The sequence below is a fragment of the Nesoenas mayeri genome (assembly GCF_963082525.1).
Source record: "Nesoenas mayeri genome assembly, chromosome: 2".
Lineage (NCBI taxonomy): Eukaryota > Metazoa > Chordata > Aves > Columbiformes > Columbidae > Nesoenas > Nesoenas mayeri.
The window spans coordinates 104,249,544-104,265,226 of NC_137543.1; the positions used below are offsets into that span (position 1 = coordinate 104,249,544).

Sequence of the window (15,683 nt, forward strand, 5' to 3'; positions counted from 1 at the left end):
CCATGAGCTGTAAACTCTCCTCCACCACTTGAGCTTACTCAGCAGTTGGCAACTTATATAAAGATATCCGCTATACAGCTAGTCATGTGCTGCTCTGAGTTTCAAAGTCAGGGGATATTTTTTCCACCTGAAAAGTATATTTGATGCTACAGCAAGCAGAAGCTATTATAACTTTGTCCTAAACAAACTTCTGATGCTGACAGGCACAGCACCTATCTATACTGCAGGTTATAGTACAAAAATTAAACTAAGTGATCACATATTGTTGACTCTGTTAAACAGCACTACTAAACACTCTAAAAACAGCACTACTAAACAGTCTACAAAAGTTGTGGAACAAGATAAACCTAATCATAAAGGGGGTGAAAATGGTCTTGGACGTCAAGACAAACAAAAAATCCTGACAGAGCTTGTTGAACAATTGGTAGGTCGAAAAACTTTAAAAGCAGAAAATAACAGAGCTAAGTCATTCCTGATTTCTCCATTCTAGGTAACACAGTAGAGCCAGTGATGTGTTTAACCCATGTGTTCCAGCCTTGATCTTACACGCAAAAGCAAGCACTCTGATGATTTATACAGTTCTGTTAACAACTTAGTTAACAGGGTGTAGATGAGAACAGGATGTGATCTCTGTGAACTAAAAGAGTGTAAATTTTATCATAAAAGCAACTTCCAAATTCCATCAAAACAAACTTACATCTTCTTCGACTTTCTCTTTCCCTCAGGGGTCAGTGTGAAACCCTTCAGAGGTGGGAACAGGACTGCAGAGAGGCATGACAGGATGTAGACATTTCCTGATGTTCCTGCTTATGGCTAATAAAATTTCTATGGGTTTTGCTGTGATTATGATAGGAAATATATATACATATATATATATATAAAAGTCCACGCTCTTTGTATCTAAATAAATTCCTGATCTTCCTTTGGGAAAGAGTTCCAGAGTTTCATTGCATGATATTTCAACAGGTTTATTTCTTCTTTTCAGTTTACCTGAACATCAACTTATTTTCATCCCTTTATGTATTGTAAGATGAAACAACAACATGGATTTAATATCTTTATCTCAAGTTGATATTGCTAACAGTCAGTTTCCCATGTTTGAAATTCTTACTATTCATAATGCATCTTGGATATAGATATATTACTTTATTAATAACATATTGTTATGGAACAACTGCGAACAAACAAAAGAATCACTTATCCAGAGCAAATGAGTTTTATAGGTCTGTGGAAAGAAAGCTCTACTAATTTTTCTCTGTTAACCCCAACAGACCTGAAAATTTGAAAGTGTCTTAATCCAACTAATTTGTTCTGAAAGTATTTGCAAGCCACTTCAAAAAGTCAGACATCATTTTGTGTGCATGGATACTAGAAAGAAAAGTTCTATGACTTACCTGCACAGCCCAGAGGTAGTCCAGACGCAGCTTCAAGTCCACCTGTCTGGAATGCAGTGCCAAAGCACAAGAAAATAGCAAAATGGCTAGTATTGGTTCATAGCCACGCATATAAAAGGAGCCACCCCTTAAAAATAAAAGGAAAGTAAATGGGTTATTCCAGGTTTTCTAATACCTAGCACTCAGTGTTTTTAATATCAGATCTTTAGTTTAGAACACATGGGCACCTCCTAGTCACTAGCCTCTTCTGAAAAGGCTCACAAGGGCAGTGAGGAGGGTGAGAATAAACCTGATCACATCAACATTCAGCTTCTTGAGGATTTTATAATGCTATACATTATTATAATGTGTGTGCACGCTTTTAATTAGGAAATATAAAACCACTCAAAAGCTCAAAAGCTTAAATGGAAATGGAATTGGAATTGGTTAAGGGTTGCTGAAATGTGGAAGTGAAGTTTTTCACAGTGTTTTTCTATTTCATATTTTAATTAGACTGAAGTGTATTCAGCTGAGGTATGCTGGCATAAAACTACAGAATAATGGTGCAACATTTGCTATTTCACAAAAGCTGATCTCCTGTTGATGGATATTACTAGACCCTAAAATTGTTGGGGGGAGGATGGCTTAAGTATTTCCTGTGCTCTACTGAGTATATAGTCCTAAGCAGCACTGAGTGCTAGAGGACAGTTCATAGATGAGTAGTCAATGTTGTGACTATCCATACAGAAATATGCATAGCTTTTACTTTGCAAGATACCTACCCCACCACTTTTCTGTAACCACTGAGTTCCAGAATAACTATGTACAAAATTGTAACAAAAAGCAGAAGAATCATTTTTGGCAAGGAAGATACTCGTAGAAATATTGCCAAGGTGAGAGTCCCCACGACACAGGAAAGGAAAGCATAGTGGGCTGTGTCACATGGAAGTTCATTCATTGTTTTATTTGTTCCACCAGAAGAAATTATAACTATTGAACTGCTGGAATTGATATTCCAAACCCAAGGCATACAGCCAACCTAGAAAAGAGAGAAGAGGTGAGAGGGGGAAAAAGTTAAATATAAACCAAAAAGAAATGGAGCTGCGATGCGGGCTGACTGTAGGTCATTTCTAATTGGGAAAATACGGCTGTGAAATCCCCATCCAGCCACTCCCCTACTAGAATCTCTCTCCTTTTCCTGTAACACTTCACTCAGTCTTAGGTGGGAGACACTCTTTATTCATTAGATGCCAGTAAGGTCAACCAATTAAGGTCTGGCCTTAGTTGAAAAGTTTCCTGCTCAGTGCTCAAAACCAAAAGATTTTCAAGCTAACATATTCCTGCAAAACTAGGGAACTTCAGTAAACACATTATGTGGTTGTGTGAGTGAGAAACGTTCTCACATAGAGAACATGAAGAAATTTGTTTGTTTTATTGACTACATAAATTGTAACAATTTTAGTTAATAAAATATAAATTAAAAACTAAACATAAATAATATATTTTCTCCACTTCAGAACTACTTCTGTTATCACATGTGATTCAAATACAAGGCCTCATATTTAATTATCCCTGCCATTTCAGTTACCCAAGGAGTTCCATTTCCTCCCTAGACTGGGAAGTAAAAACATGTTTTAGTGCATTTTCTATGGGAAATTTGAGGAAATTTAACCTGCTTCTTACAAAGGCAACATCATGTATATTGGAGCTGTTACCCAAGGAAGGGAGGAATTTCTGTCAAACAGTGCAAGTCCTTAGAGCTCCAATTTGTAATTGCACTCCAATTTTCACTCCTTATGAAGGGAGAGGATAAGAGTATAAGTGCGGAGAGTGGGATGGTAGTGTGAAATCAATTTTATCAGGAACCACCACATAAGCCCTGCACTGTACTTAAGCTTCACTTTTGAACTGTGTTATTAAACCTTTTTATTTCATCCTAACCATTGATAATGAAATTTTATAGCATGCTGTAAAATAACTGACAACCTGAAAGGCAATTAAGCAGTATATATTAAAGGGGGTTGTAGTAATTTAAAAAGATGAGACATAACAGATAAAATGTGAGTTAAACTCATAAAGGCTAATATAATGAAATAAGATGAGAAAGAGTGAAGTGAAAAACGTTTAATGTGATTTTGTTCAATATCCTAAAAATGCTGTTCATACTAAACTCATCCGAAAACACAGGCATGCATGAGGGCTTCATAAATGATGTGCAATCCATACAGGAAAACACTGTCTACCCTACAGCTAAAAGTGAAACCTCAACATCTAGCTCCTCCAACAGCTGAGAATTCTAGAGGTATTACTCGGCAGGAACAAATAATTTCTACCCTAAACATTTCTCCTAAGCATTTCAATTGTTACAGGCTATTCTTGCTTCAGTAAAGGATAAAGTTATACTTGTGATCTATTCTAAGTTGCAACTGAATGATCACTGCCTTGTTGGAGGCCAGAAATTACGAATTCTAATCTGCTGCCTTCTACCGATGTTCAGCATTGCCTTAGGCCTTATGATGTCTGTTTCCCATTCTCACTGTCTTTAAGTGGCAATAATGGTGTTTGTTTCATATGGTCAAAGTAAGTGTCAGATCTATGGGGGCTGATCCAGAAAGGTTCTAGCTGTCACAATATTAATCTCAATCCCAAAGTCAGAAACAGAGCTTGCTGAGATGCTAGCTAGCCTGGATGCACTGCACATATCTATGTGGTTTGGGTTTATATGCACATTAAGAAACATGTATATGTCTGTGTGCTATTGAGGCTGTGTGTTACTCACACAGCTGATGTTCAGGAATTCCCAGAAATGTCTGAACAACGCTAATTCTTGGTACCTCTCAGGACACTGGAATTAGCGGACAAGGGATCCTCTGCCCATTCAGTTCATGGGAATCAGCTTGGCAGATGCTCTCAGGACAGGTCCAGGGATGAAGTGAATACACAAAATAAAAAACAAGGGGCTTGGCATTTCAGCACTGTGAATTACTCAGGAAATCACTGTCTTCCTATTGGTCAGAACATATTACCTAAATCCCACAGGGAGGCATGATTTGAGACATCTGCCTCCTCAGCATTTCCAATTGTGTTTATCATACTACTTTTCTGTGGATTCTTTCCTTTGGGTAACCTAACAGGTTTAATTAATTAGCATTAGCAGCCAAAATACTGAAAATAAGTGCTAGGAATTTGACAAAGCAACTTAATGCCAAATACTTAAGGGAAGTTTAAATCCCATTTGACATTGAAGTCCAAGAAGTATTGAGAAAGTTCACATCATAAAAGAGAAGCTTCCTAGACATTAGATGTGAAAGGATCATGTAAGTAGCACAGTGTAAGCACCTCACCTCGTTACGCAATACTGTCTATATTTTAAGATCTTGTTATCTTTTCTGATCTGCCTAGACTAAAAATATCCCCGTTATTAGAAAGAAATATGTTCTATAAGTTGCCACATCATAATGTTGTTTGACATCATTCCTTGTCTGTCACAAAATTTTAGCCATTGAACTAGTAAGTAAGTTGAACATTTAAAAATTGTTTTCCCATGAAGTACATGACATCAGCAGACTATGTGATACTAAGGTTCGATATTAAAATTTCTGTAGGTCTTGACTAGGCATTATCTGTGTAATTTGCTAATAGCTTTGGCATTATTAATTCAACACCCTGACTCAGGGCAGTGAAAGTTCAATTTATTAGCAAAGGGTTTTATTTTTGAAGAAATATGATCTGCAAGTTTGAATAATAAAACCAGTAGGAATTAACCAGATGAGAATATGGTATGTGTTTAACAGATCCATACCAGGTTGTTCATTAAAAAGAATGCTAAATTAAGCAATACTTGATTTAAATACTCACCACACATCCTTGAGCCACAGAGTATATTAAGATCACAATAAAAATACACAAAATGGTACGAATTTGTATTGTCAGGCACCCTGGAAAACACTAAGGAAGACAAAAAAATATTTATAGATAAATAAATAAATAAATATATTTTAAAGAATAGCTGTTATTTTTTAGTAGTCTATAAAAATAAGTGAATAAGGGATATAGAAATTTTGCCTGGAGTGCAAATTATGAAACAAGCATGCAGTTATTATTTTGTATATGTGTTTTAATGGTAACTGCATTTTTGGAGGTAACAAATGTAAAATTATTATTACTATACACTATTTCTCGCCAGAATTGAAACTCTTTGACAGGTTAGTGGGATGTCTGCTTATAAAGCAAATAATAAACTAGGAAGGCATTTGATTTTTTTTTCTCATGGGCAAATACCCAAAGCATATTTTGCCTCATAAATGATCAGATAAAATTATGAACCAAGAGAACATATTGTCATAGCACAGAATTTTGGAGTGGTATTTGTGTCTTCTGCTGATACTCCTGTTAAATGCCAGGGTAGTTTTAATTATCAGGACTCATTTAAAATATTGAAATTGTCAGAGCAGAAAAAGCAGCAGAAAACAAAACGGTCTGGTGCAATGGAGTCCTGTGAATCTCTTGCTCATCTCCATTTTTACCCTGATTCCATCACTGTGAAGTGCTTGCTGCTGTAAGCATTTATGAAGCCAGTGGCAGAAGGTAAGAGAGAAAGGATAAGTTTGTCAGGCTGTGGCACTTATGGTTGTTCTAGTCATACTGATCTCTGTTTTCAGGGAAACCTGCTTTCCACCGTTTTCCCTTGCATTAAGAATGTTTGGGGCCTCTATTATCAACTGGATCCACAACATGTCCTTCAGACCACAGAATTTCTTCCAGTGACTTCAAGGGACAAGAATGAACTTCAGGAAACAAACAGATTTAAAGGAGGAACAATCCTGTGTCCCTTAAAAGGAGGAGTCTCAGACTTATCAAGGCTGGATTTGACTAAATATCAAATGGAACAAGCAAACATCTAATTTTTGGATGAAAGTGACCAGTCCTGAAGAAAAGCTGTTTACTTCAAGGGTATTATCTACATCAAAAGCATAGCTTCCAGCAGGCAGCGAAGTACCCATACAGAGGGCCTTCTCTGGCCTTGACACAACAGAAATTATGTGTTGAAAATCCTCCCCTTGCATTCACATAAGCAGAGACTTTTCTGCTGTATGTGTGACCATGAATTAGAAGTCTGAGATAGCTATAGGTGAATCAACTTAATCTGGGTTGTGAAACATGAAAATACAGCAATTACAGAAAAGATAAAAAACCATGTGTGATCTGCAAATACATTTTGGCTTCAGTGTGGATTAAGTCTATGTAAATGGAAGTAGGGAACAACCAGCGTAACACCAATAGTAGATTTATATAAGCATGTTATGGGCTTGAGTTAATTGGATACACCAGAAACCAATTCAGCTGTTAGTCAGCATCAGTGAAATATATTGGGATACCAGAGGTCTATCACCTTTAATAAAACAGTGAGCATATTGTAGAACAAAAACCTTGAATTGTAAGAATCTCACATTGAAAAGCTGTCTCTCAAGGGAGGGGATATAGCAGTGTTCAAAATTACACTGTGAAAAAAAGATACAGATTATTTCTGCATTTATTCATTGTTATCATACATTTCAGGTTGGAAGGGACCTCGAGAGACCCAAAAGTACTGTCTGCCTTGACCCTCAGAGACATTTTTTCAGATCTGATCAGTCCCCAGATTGGTCATTGCAGAGGTTCTTCCTTCTCAAGGTTGGACTTTGCATTTATCCATACTGTATTTTATAAAAGTCCTGATGACTCATTCTGCCAACGTATGTGAGTTCCCTTCAGTTACCCGAAAACTGGAATTACTGGAAAACCTTACATGAGTATACTCCACATCTTTCTCCAGGTCATTGATAAAAATGTTTAACATGACAGGTCCCAGGACAAACTCCTTTGGTCCCAGGACAAACACCACTTATTACTGGCTTTCATGTAGAGTATGACCATAAACTGCTATGCTCCGAATGTGATCATTCAGACATTTTTTTACCCATCGAGTTGTCCACTCAACTAGATCAAAATCTATGCACACATGAGGTGGAACATGTGTGTTTTTTTCTATATAAATAAAATACAAAACAATAATTTTGTTTGAAGGAAATATATATTCTATTAATTCGTTCTGCAACCAAATAAATTATCTGACGCTTGTTAAGGGGAGAATCCCCATAGTTCGAAGTTAATGCTGTATTGTTAATAGTGACAAAGCAAAGTGCAAATTCAAAGACAATGTGTCCTGGCACATTGTGTAGACATTTTTTTTTGTCTGTAGTACGCATATGTTTTAAATGTTGACATGCTAGGCTATTGGTTTAAAAAGGAAAACAAACCTTTAAAAGGCAAGGTATGATACATGTCTGAATTAAAACTCTGATGACATTTAAAAGAATTATACTTCTCACTTTTTATCATTCTAAGATTCTATCTCAGCTTTTATGATAGCATAGCATCTGAGGCTTAATTTTCTTTGTTTTCTTTTATTTGTGGAATTTTTATTAACTAAATAAGTACTGTCAGATCCCTGAAACACTAGATAATTGGTACCGTAAAGCAGTATATTAATGGTTTTGAGAGAGAAGTAGTGCATGCTAAAGCATGGAGAAGTTGAATCTCTTGTCCAGTGTAAAATAGCAAATAAATGCCAGAAAACGAATTAACTTCGTGGAATGACCATTTTACAATTTCATATTTATTATACATAGGATATTAATTTTATTTGACTTATTATATGAGGCAAATTTTCACCACAAACTTTCAAACTGCTGTATTCTGAGTTTTTATATTTCTTTATTTTCCTAATGCTGGATTTGATCCTGTGAGGTACTGAATTTCTAGAGGAACCTGGAATCACAGAGAATCAAAGAATCATAGACTGTTAGGGATTGGAAGGGACCTCGAAAGATCATCTAGTCCAATCCCCCTGCCGGAACAGGAACACCCAGTTGAGGTTACACAGGAATGTGACCAGGTGGGTTTTGAATGTCTCCAGAGAAGGAGACTCCACATCATCCCTGGGTAGCCTGTTTCAGTGTTCTGTTATCCTCATTGTGAAGAAGTTTCTTCTCATATTTAAGTGGAACCTTGTGTGTTCCAGTTTGTATCCATCACCCCTTGTCGTATCATTGGTTGTCACCAAGAAGAGCCTGGCTCCATCCTCGTGACACTCACTCTTTACATATTTATAACCATTAATGTGGTCACCCTTCAGTCTGCTCTTCTCCAAGCTAAAGAGATCCAGCTCCCTCAGCCTTTCCTCATAAGGGAGGTGCTCCACTCCCTTAATCATCATTGTTGCCCTGCACTGGACTCTCTCCAGCAGTTCTCTGTCCTTCTTGAACTGAGGGGCCCAGAACTGGACACATTATTCAAGATGGGGTCTCACCAGGGCAGAGTAGAGGGGGAGGAGAACCTCTCTCGACCTACTAACCACCCCCCTTCTAATACACCCCAGGATGCCATTGGCCTTCTTGGCCACAAGGGCACAGTGCTGGCTCATGGTCATCCTGCTGTCCACCAGGATCCCCAGGTCCCTTTCCCCTATGCTGCTCTCTAACAGGTCATTCCCCAACTTATACTGGTAACTGGAATTTTTCTTGCCCAGATATAAGACTCTACACTTGCCCTTGTTATATTTCATTAAATTTTTCCCTGCTCAACTCTCCAGCCTATTCACGTTTTGCTGGATGACAGCACAGCCTTCTGGTGTGTCAGCCACTCCTCCCAGTTTTGTGTCATCAGCAAAGTTGCTGACAGTGCACTCTATTCCCTCATCCAAGTCACCGATGAATATACTGAATAGTGCTGGTCCCAGTACCAATCCCTGAGGCACTCCACTAGATACAGGCCTCCAACTAGACTCTCTCTCATTGACCATGACTCTCTGGTTTCTTTCCTTCAGCCAGCTCACAGTACACCTCACTACCCAATCGTCCAGACCACACTTCCTCAGTTCAACTGTGAGGATGCTGTGGGAGACTGTGTCAAATGCTTTACTGAAATCAAGATAGAACATATCCACTGCTTTGCCATCATCTATCCACCTGGTTATGTCCTCATAAATACTATGAGGTTGGTTATGTATGACTTCCCCTTGCTGAAGCCATGTTGACTATCCTTACTGACCACCTTACCCTTGATATGCCTTGAGATGGCGCCAATGATAAGTTGCTCTATCACCTTTCCAGGAATGGAGGTGTGTCTGACCTGCACCTGCAGGTGCATCCTATCTGGACCTATGGATTTATGGATGTCCACATTGCTTACTTGGTCCTTAACCCAGTCCTCAACAACTGAGGCAAACTTCTCCGTTGTCCTGACTTCCTGTGAGGCTTCAGCAGTACCGGGCTCCTCAGGACAGCCTTCGGCAGAGTAGACAAAGACAAAGAAGGCATCCAGTAACTCTGCCTTCTCTGTATCTTCTGGCACCAGGGCACCCACCTCATTGATCAGTGGGCCTACACTGCCTCTGGTGTTAGTTTTATCTGCAATGTATTTGGAAAAGCTCTTTATGTTGTCTTTGACCCCTCTTGCAAGGTTTAATTCTAAGGAAGGCTTAGCTTTCCTAGTTGCCTCCCTACATCTTCTGACAACAGCCTTATATTCTTCCCAAGTGGCCAGCCCCTCCTTCCATGATCTCTAGACTCTCCTTTTCCACTTTAGTTTGCCCAGCACTTCCCTCTTCAATCAAGCAGGTCTCTTGGCTCCCTTTCTTGACTTCCTACATGCTGGGATGCTCTGATCTTGAGTTTGGAAGAAGCAGTCCCTGAATGCTAACCAACTATCTTGGGAACCTTTAACTTCAAGAACCCTGTCCCATTGGATTTCCCCTAGCAATTGCTTGAAAAGGCCAACGTTGGCCCTACTGAAGTCCAGGGTTGCAGTTTTGCTCGGTATTCTGTTCCTGCCACATGAGATCCTGAACTCCACCATCTCATGGTCACTGCAGCCAAGGCAGCCCTTAACCTTTACGGCTTCAACTAGACCCTTCTTGTTAGTGAGGATGAGATCCAGCAGCGCTCCTCTTCTAGTTGGCTCATCCACCATTTTCATCAGGAAGTTATCATCAATGCACTGGAGGAACCTCCTGGATTGTAGATGGCTGTCTGAGTAGTCCTTCCAGCAAACATCAGGGTAGTTAAAATCCCCCATGACAACCAGGGCCTGTAATTGCGAGGCTGCTCTCATTAATAAATAATAATTAATAAATAATTAATAAATTAAAATTCTGTTGACTGCCAAAACAGCTGAAACAAACCTTAAGTTTGCACTAGCTCCATGGAAATGTTATAAAGAGGAGCAATTTCCTACAAAATTAATCTATGTTTCTACTGTCCATAGACAGAACAGATGATAAACTACTGTGCTTTTATGAAAGAAAAGAGATCATCAAAACTACTCTCAAATAATTGTGTAAGTTTATAAATAAAGATATGCTCTGTACCAGATACTCTGCTAATATACTATTTATGTTTCCACAAAAGCAATTACTTTCCTCCTGTCAAGGGGCATTTTTCTTAACTAACAATTAGTGTGTGTTAATCAGCAAAGCTGATTAAATTTGTAGGTGTTTTCTTCTGCTATTTTTCTGAAAACACAAAATTTACATTAAGCCACTACAGATTTCTTTCATCAAAAAATTAGCCTGTAGGTGCTTTATTCTGATCTGGCAGACCTAGTTCTCTCCTACAACAACCAAATGTCCTTCTACATCATTACTGTTGTGAAAATGTAATGTAGGAGAAATAATCATTACTAAAGGTTTCAAAAAGACCAAGGGTTTCATGTGCAAAACACTGTGCTTCACCATCAAAATTGCTGCTGCTTTGGCAGGAAATGTTTTGAAAACAGAGAGGAAGTTTGCAGGACTTTACACCCAGATACAGTTGGAATGGGAGAACCTGTGTGCTCTCTAGTCAGAAAGGAGAAAAAGCTAGATTAAAGCAGCTGTTTATCTGAACAGTGGAATGATTCAGTAGCTAGTGGTAGGTGTTCAGGGAAGAGATAGCAAAAAAATGACAAAAAACATATCATTAATAGCACTGAATGCTACACTGCTGTAATGATTACTCATGTAAAAAGTCTACTTTCAGGTGAACCATCTTTGGTTTTGAAGTGCCTAATATATTACTTACAATGGACTTGAAAAACCACATAGATTTCAGATTCTATGAATCTGTGAAGAACGTGCCAATGACTTAATACTCCAAAGGACAAACAAAACATAGCCACCAAAAGCAAGAATAGCAATAAAATCTTAAATCACTTACCTGTACTTGTGTGACATGTAGGTACATAATACAAGCCACTAGGAAGCATATGCAGAAAACCAGAAGAACGAGAACTACGGTACTCCTAGAATCAAAACACAATAGAAATAAAGCAATGCAACTCAATAGCAGATGAGAACAAACAGCACAGAGGTCCTTCTGAAGTGGTATTTTGGATGTATGGTGGAGGATCTCCCCCTCACCTTTGCTGTAATACTAACTGTTGCAGAGGAAATTTCACAGTGAATTACATTGCTCTCAAGAATGAGGAACTGGTAAATGCTCTTGTATATGGTGCCCACTCTGACCTCAGCAAGGAGAGCAAAGTGCCTCAAAAATTCAAACTGTATGGTGTGTCAGGGGAGACACTTTCTAATTGTAGGCTAACGCAGAATATTCAGCATGATGACTCTTGTAAGTGGAGTCTGTAACCTAATTACTTGGCCTTGGCAGCTGTATAACAGTTACCAGATGCTCTTCCCTTATAATCTCCTTCTCCAAATTCAGAAATCAGAGGTCAAAGAAGCTTCAATAATTTTTAAAATTCTTAATCTTCCCTCTCCTGATCTTTCAAAATAGGCTTGTTCTTCATGAGAAGTGCGGACCAAGCACTTCCCCAGAAAGCCTGTGTTATTAGAACAGTACCTTATGGATGTGAGTAAGCTGGCAAAAATTAGTTCACCAGTGCTGCTGCTCTGATTTATGCTCAGGGTTAGCCTGGACCCAAGCTAGTCATGGAACAAGGGCCATATGATAGCAGCATAACATGATCTTCACATCTTCTTTTCTAGTCTCATAAGAACAACCCAGACAGTCCAGAAGATGTGAACCATCTGCAGACATTTATTTATCTGTGTCCCTGACCATCACTGGAGAAAGATTGCTTATACAGGGTTTCTAAAAGCAGAAGAGTGCAGTTCCTATGCTCTAGAATTTCTCAGTATTTGGCTTTGATCTCAAATTCATGTAACAATTCCAACCAATACACTAACAGGGAAAATTCTGTGGTGTAGTATGTGTATCCAGAATGGGGTGTGACTGTAGATGCTGTCAGTGCAGATTCTGAATACAAGTATTAATAGATAGCAGGGTGTGTTTTTAGAGAACTGGCTTTTATTCAGGATGATAGTGTGCTAGAAAAAATGTAGAGGACATGATTGTGTCTTTTAAGGCAGCAACAGCCAGCCAACAACCAACACTAGTGCTGAGTGGGACACTGACAGAGATTTGGGTTAACAAGGGGCTACATTGTTTTTTAAAAATAAACTCAGCATAAGACATCATCAAGGCTATTAGTGGCTACACTGCATGTGTGCCTCCATAGTTGGGAGGCTTAGATTGACAGGGACATAGCCTTACTTTCACCACCTCCAACTGAGGATGTAAAATATGTCTTTAACTGAGAAGCTGTTTTGCTCGGATCATCAAAGGAATTGTGAGAAAGTCAAGCCAATTGCTTTCTTTGTATTTATCCAGCAATTCACTTTTCTACAACATTTTATTGTCTCCAGATTTTGATCCTCCTTGGAATACTGTGATACATGTCAAACACTATTCTCATTACTTCCCCCATTATAGTAACACATTACACTTGTTCTCTTGGCTTTTGAGTTCTTTTGTTATACTTAAAACTACTTCAGCAATCTAATACTATATGACTCTTGGAAATTCATTCTAGTTTCAACTATGCTAATACTCTTTTTCTCTTCGTGTTCTAAATTGCTATGTACTGAGCTTTACTTCAGAAGTAGGTGAAAGAGTTCTTAATTATGCTTTAATTACTCATCAGAGGCCATTAGTCTGGAAATTAGACAATTTTTGTAAATGTCTTTGAATTCTTCAGATGAAAGGTGATATATAACAAATTTAAATGATGATAATTATTATTAAAGTCAAAAAGTTGTTTCTCAAACTTCCAATTAGAAATAATAGACTATAAGAGTAAGTGTTATTCTGGCTAGGGATTTTTGAATAGAAAAGACCAGAATTTAAAATAGGATTTTCAAAAACATTATTCTGTGGCCAGTTGTATTCCCACTGAAGTCCTAACAATTAGTAAAAATAAGAGAAGCTTACTTTGAATGTTTTGATATTCTCATCTGGAAAAACTTATTGCTAGTAATTTTTATAGCTTGAACATGATTACATCTACTTATTATACCCCCAGATTTGAAAGGGAAGTCTAATTATTTTATTATTTAATAAGCATCCACACAAAATTGACAAAATCTGAAGTAATCACTAAAATATATCACTCAGCAATAGGCATCAGACACCCATCAAACAAATCACAAGTATTTGGTTATGTCTGCTTTAGTGCAGCCAAGGTCTGACTGCAACTCATGCGGGAATGACGAAACTATGTACTAAGCAGTTTGTGTAGTGATAGCACTGATACCAAAAACCTCAATGCAGCCCGTAAATTTGGGTTGAAAAGCTGGATGGATATTTCAGTACTTAGTTCCCATTAAGATCTGTATAGTTTTATCTACATTGCTATCAATACCTGAAGTACCTTATCCAAAGCCAGCACAACTACATTTAGAAAAGCTGCAGTAACACCTTTGCAGTGCAAAATGCTTTAAATAAGTTTAGCAGATTCCTGTGGTTTTGTTTTCAAAGTGCACCCTTCTGCCAAAAAAACCCCCAAAGCCAACAAAAAACAACAAACAAACCAACCAAACAAAAAACCCTCACCAAAACCAGGGATTATTTATTTGTATAAATATATATATCTATATTTTTATATATATTTAATAATATAGCAAAATGTGGCTCGTTTGGACAAATGGAAGAGATAACACTTAAGACTGAGAGTATACCAACAGAGATCCTCCTGTCTGAAAAGATACCGACCTGGGAGCTAATTCCCATTCCAAAGACATTAACATCTTTAACTGTGAGGGATGCTTGAAGATGTTCCACCTCGAATTATAATGGCCAAAGACAGAAACTTACTGTGGTATTATTAGAAGGTAGACAAGGCCAAATAAGGCAGCTAGAATTAGTGAGAGAACTACAGCACTGGTGAAATACTCGTCCTGAAGCTGGTGGTACTGTTAAAGGAAGGAAGAAAGGAAGACACTGAGCATTTTACACACACCCAGCACCCATGCTTGTCCATTCTCATTAAGAAAGAACTATAATCTAAAATAAAACAAGCCCTTATCCATTTTACAAACATACTAGTAATTATTGCTTAGTTTACATGAAAAAAAAGATGAGGCAAGTCTGCACAACATTTTCCTTGACAGCCTTCCGTTCAGCTGCTCCTGTTGGCCTAGCTGCTTAGATTTCACCCTGTCAGTAGTCAAATCTGGATTAGGCTCAGATATAAATTTATCTTTTGGAGCAAAGAGGATTCAGCTGTTTTGAACCAGAGGGAGGTGGCACTCCCTGCTCTCCACTTATTCCTCACAAAAAGAGGCCAGAACTCCCTTGGTGCTGCCTTGAAGGAGTTCTGTCATTTCATTTGCTCAGGACAGGACATAATGGGTGGGCTGGAGGCAGCTACTACTGAGACACAGGCTCAGTTTTGAGCAGTTACTGTCCCTGATTCCACTAAGACACACAGTCCTTACAACACAGTGCTTTTTAGTGTTGGAAACATAAGTGTTTTCTCAGAAAGATCAAACTTTCAATCTCATTTACACCAAAAGACTTTCTTATTTTGAAAGAAAACAGTTTAAATAACAAATCACTGTGGAAACTGGAAATCAAAGTTAATGCTCAAAACCTTAAAAAAATTTAGTTCAGTGTGACACAGAGCCACAAAACAGTAGTGATGTGAAATCTTAAGGCAAAAGATTAAAATTAAGTACAAAAGTAAATGCTACTGCCAAGTTAATCCAAAATCATATCACATTTGCTTTTTCAAACACATAACCCAAAAGCTTTTTTTATTTTTCCAATTAAACCAATTTATATTTACAACAAAACTCCATACATGATAGGAACAAACAGCTCTACTTTGTTAACTTATATGCATGCTTATAAGTTTGGAGTAAGTTCAGTGCTTTCAGCACAGTCACACTGGCATAAGTTCACAACTTAGTCCAGAGAGTTAAGATTTTTT

The 15,683-nt window shown here is 38.0% G+C and overlaps 1 protein-coding gene across 1 annotated transcript in view; it reads right to left on the reverse strand.

Annotated features, from left to right (window-relative positions):
• The window catches only part of ADCY1 (adenylate cyclase 1), a gene marked incomplete at both ends in the record, with an annotated part of 140,283 nt that overhangs the window by 18,983 nt on the left and 105,617 nt on the right, over positions 1 to 15,683 (reverse strand). Inside the window, 5 exons of the mRNA XM_080339294.1 lie at positions 1,395 to 1,521; positions 2,156 to 2,412; positions 5,232 to 5,321; positions 11,609 to 11,693; positions 14,567 to 14,664. Coding sequence (XP_080195420.1) covers positions 1,395 to 1,521; positions 2,156 to 2,412; positions 5,232 to 5,321; positions 11,609 to 11,693; positions 14,567 to 14,664 — 657 coding nt within the window. The remainder of the gene's footprint in view (positions 1 to 1,394; positions 1,522 to 2,155; positions 2,413 to 5,231; positions 5,322 to 11,608; positions 11,694 to 14,566; positions 14,665 to 15,683) is intronic.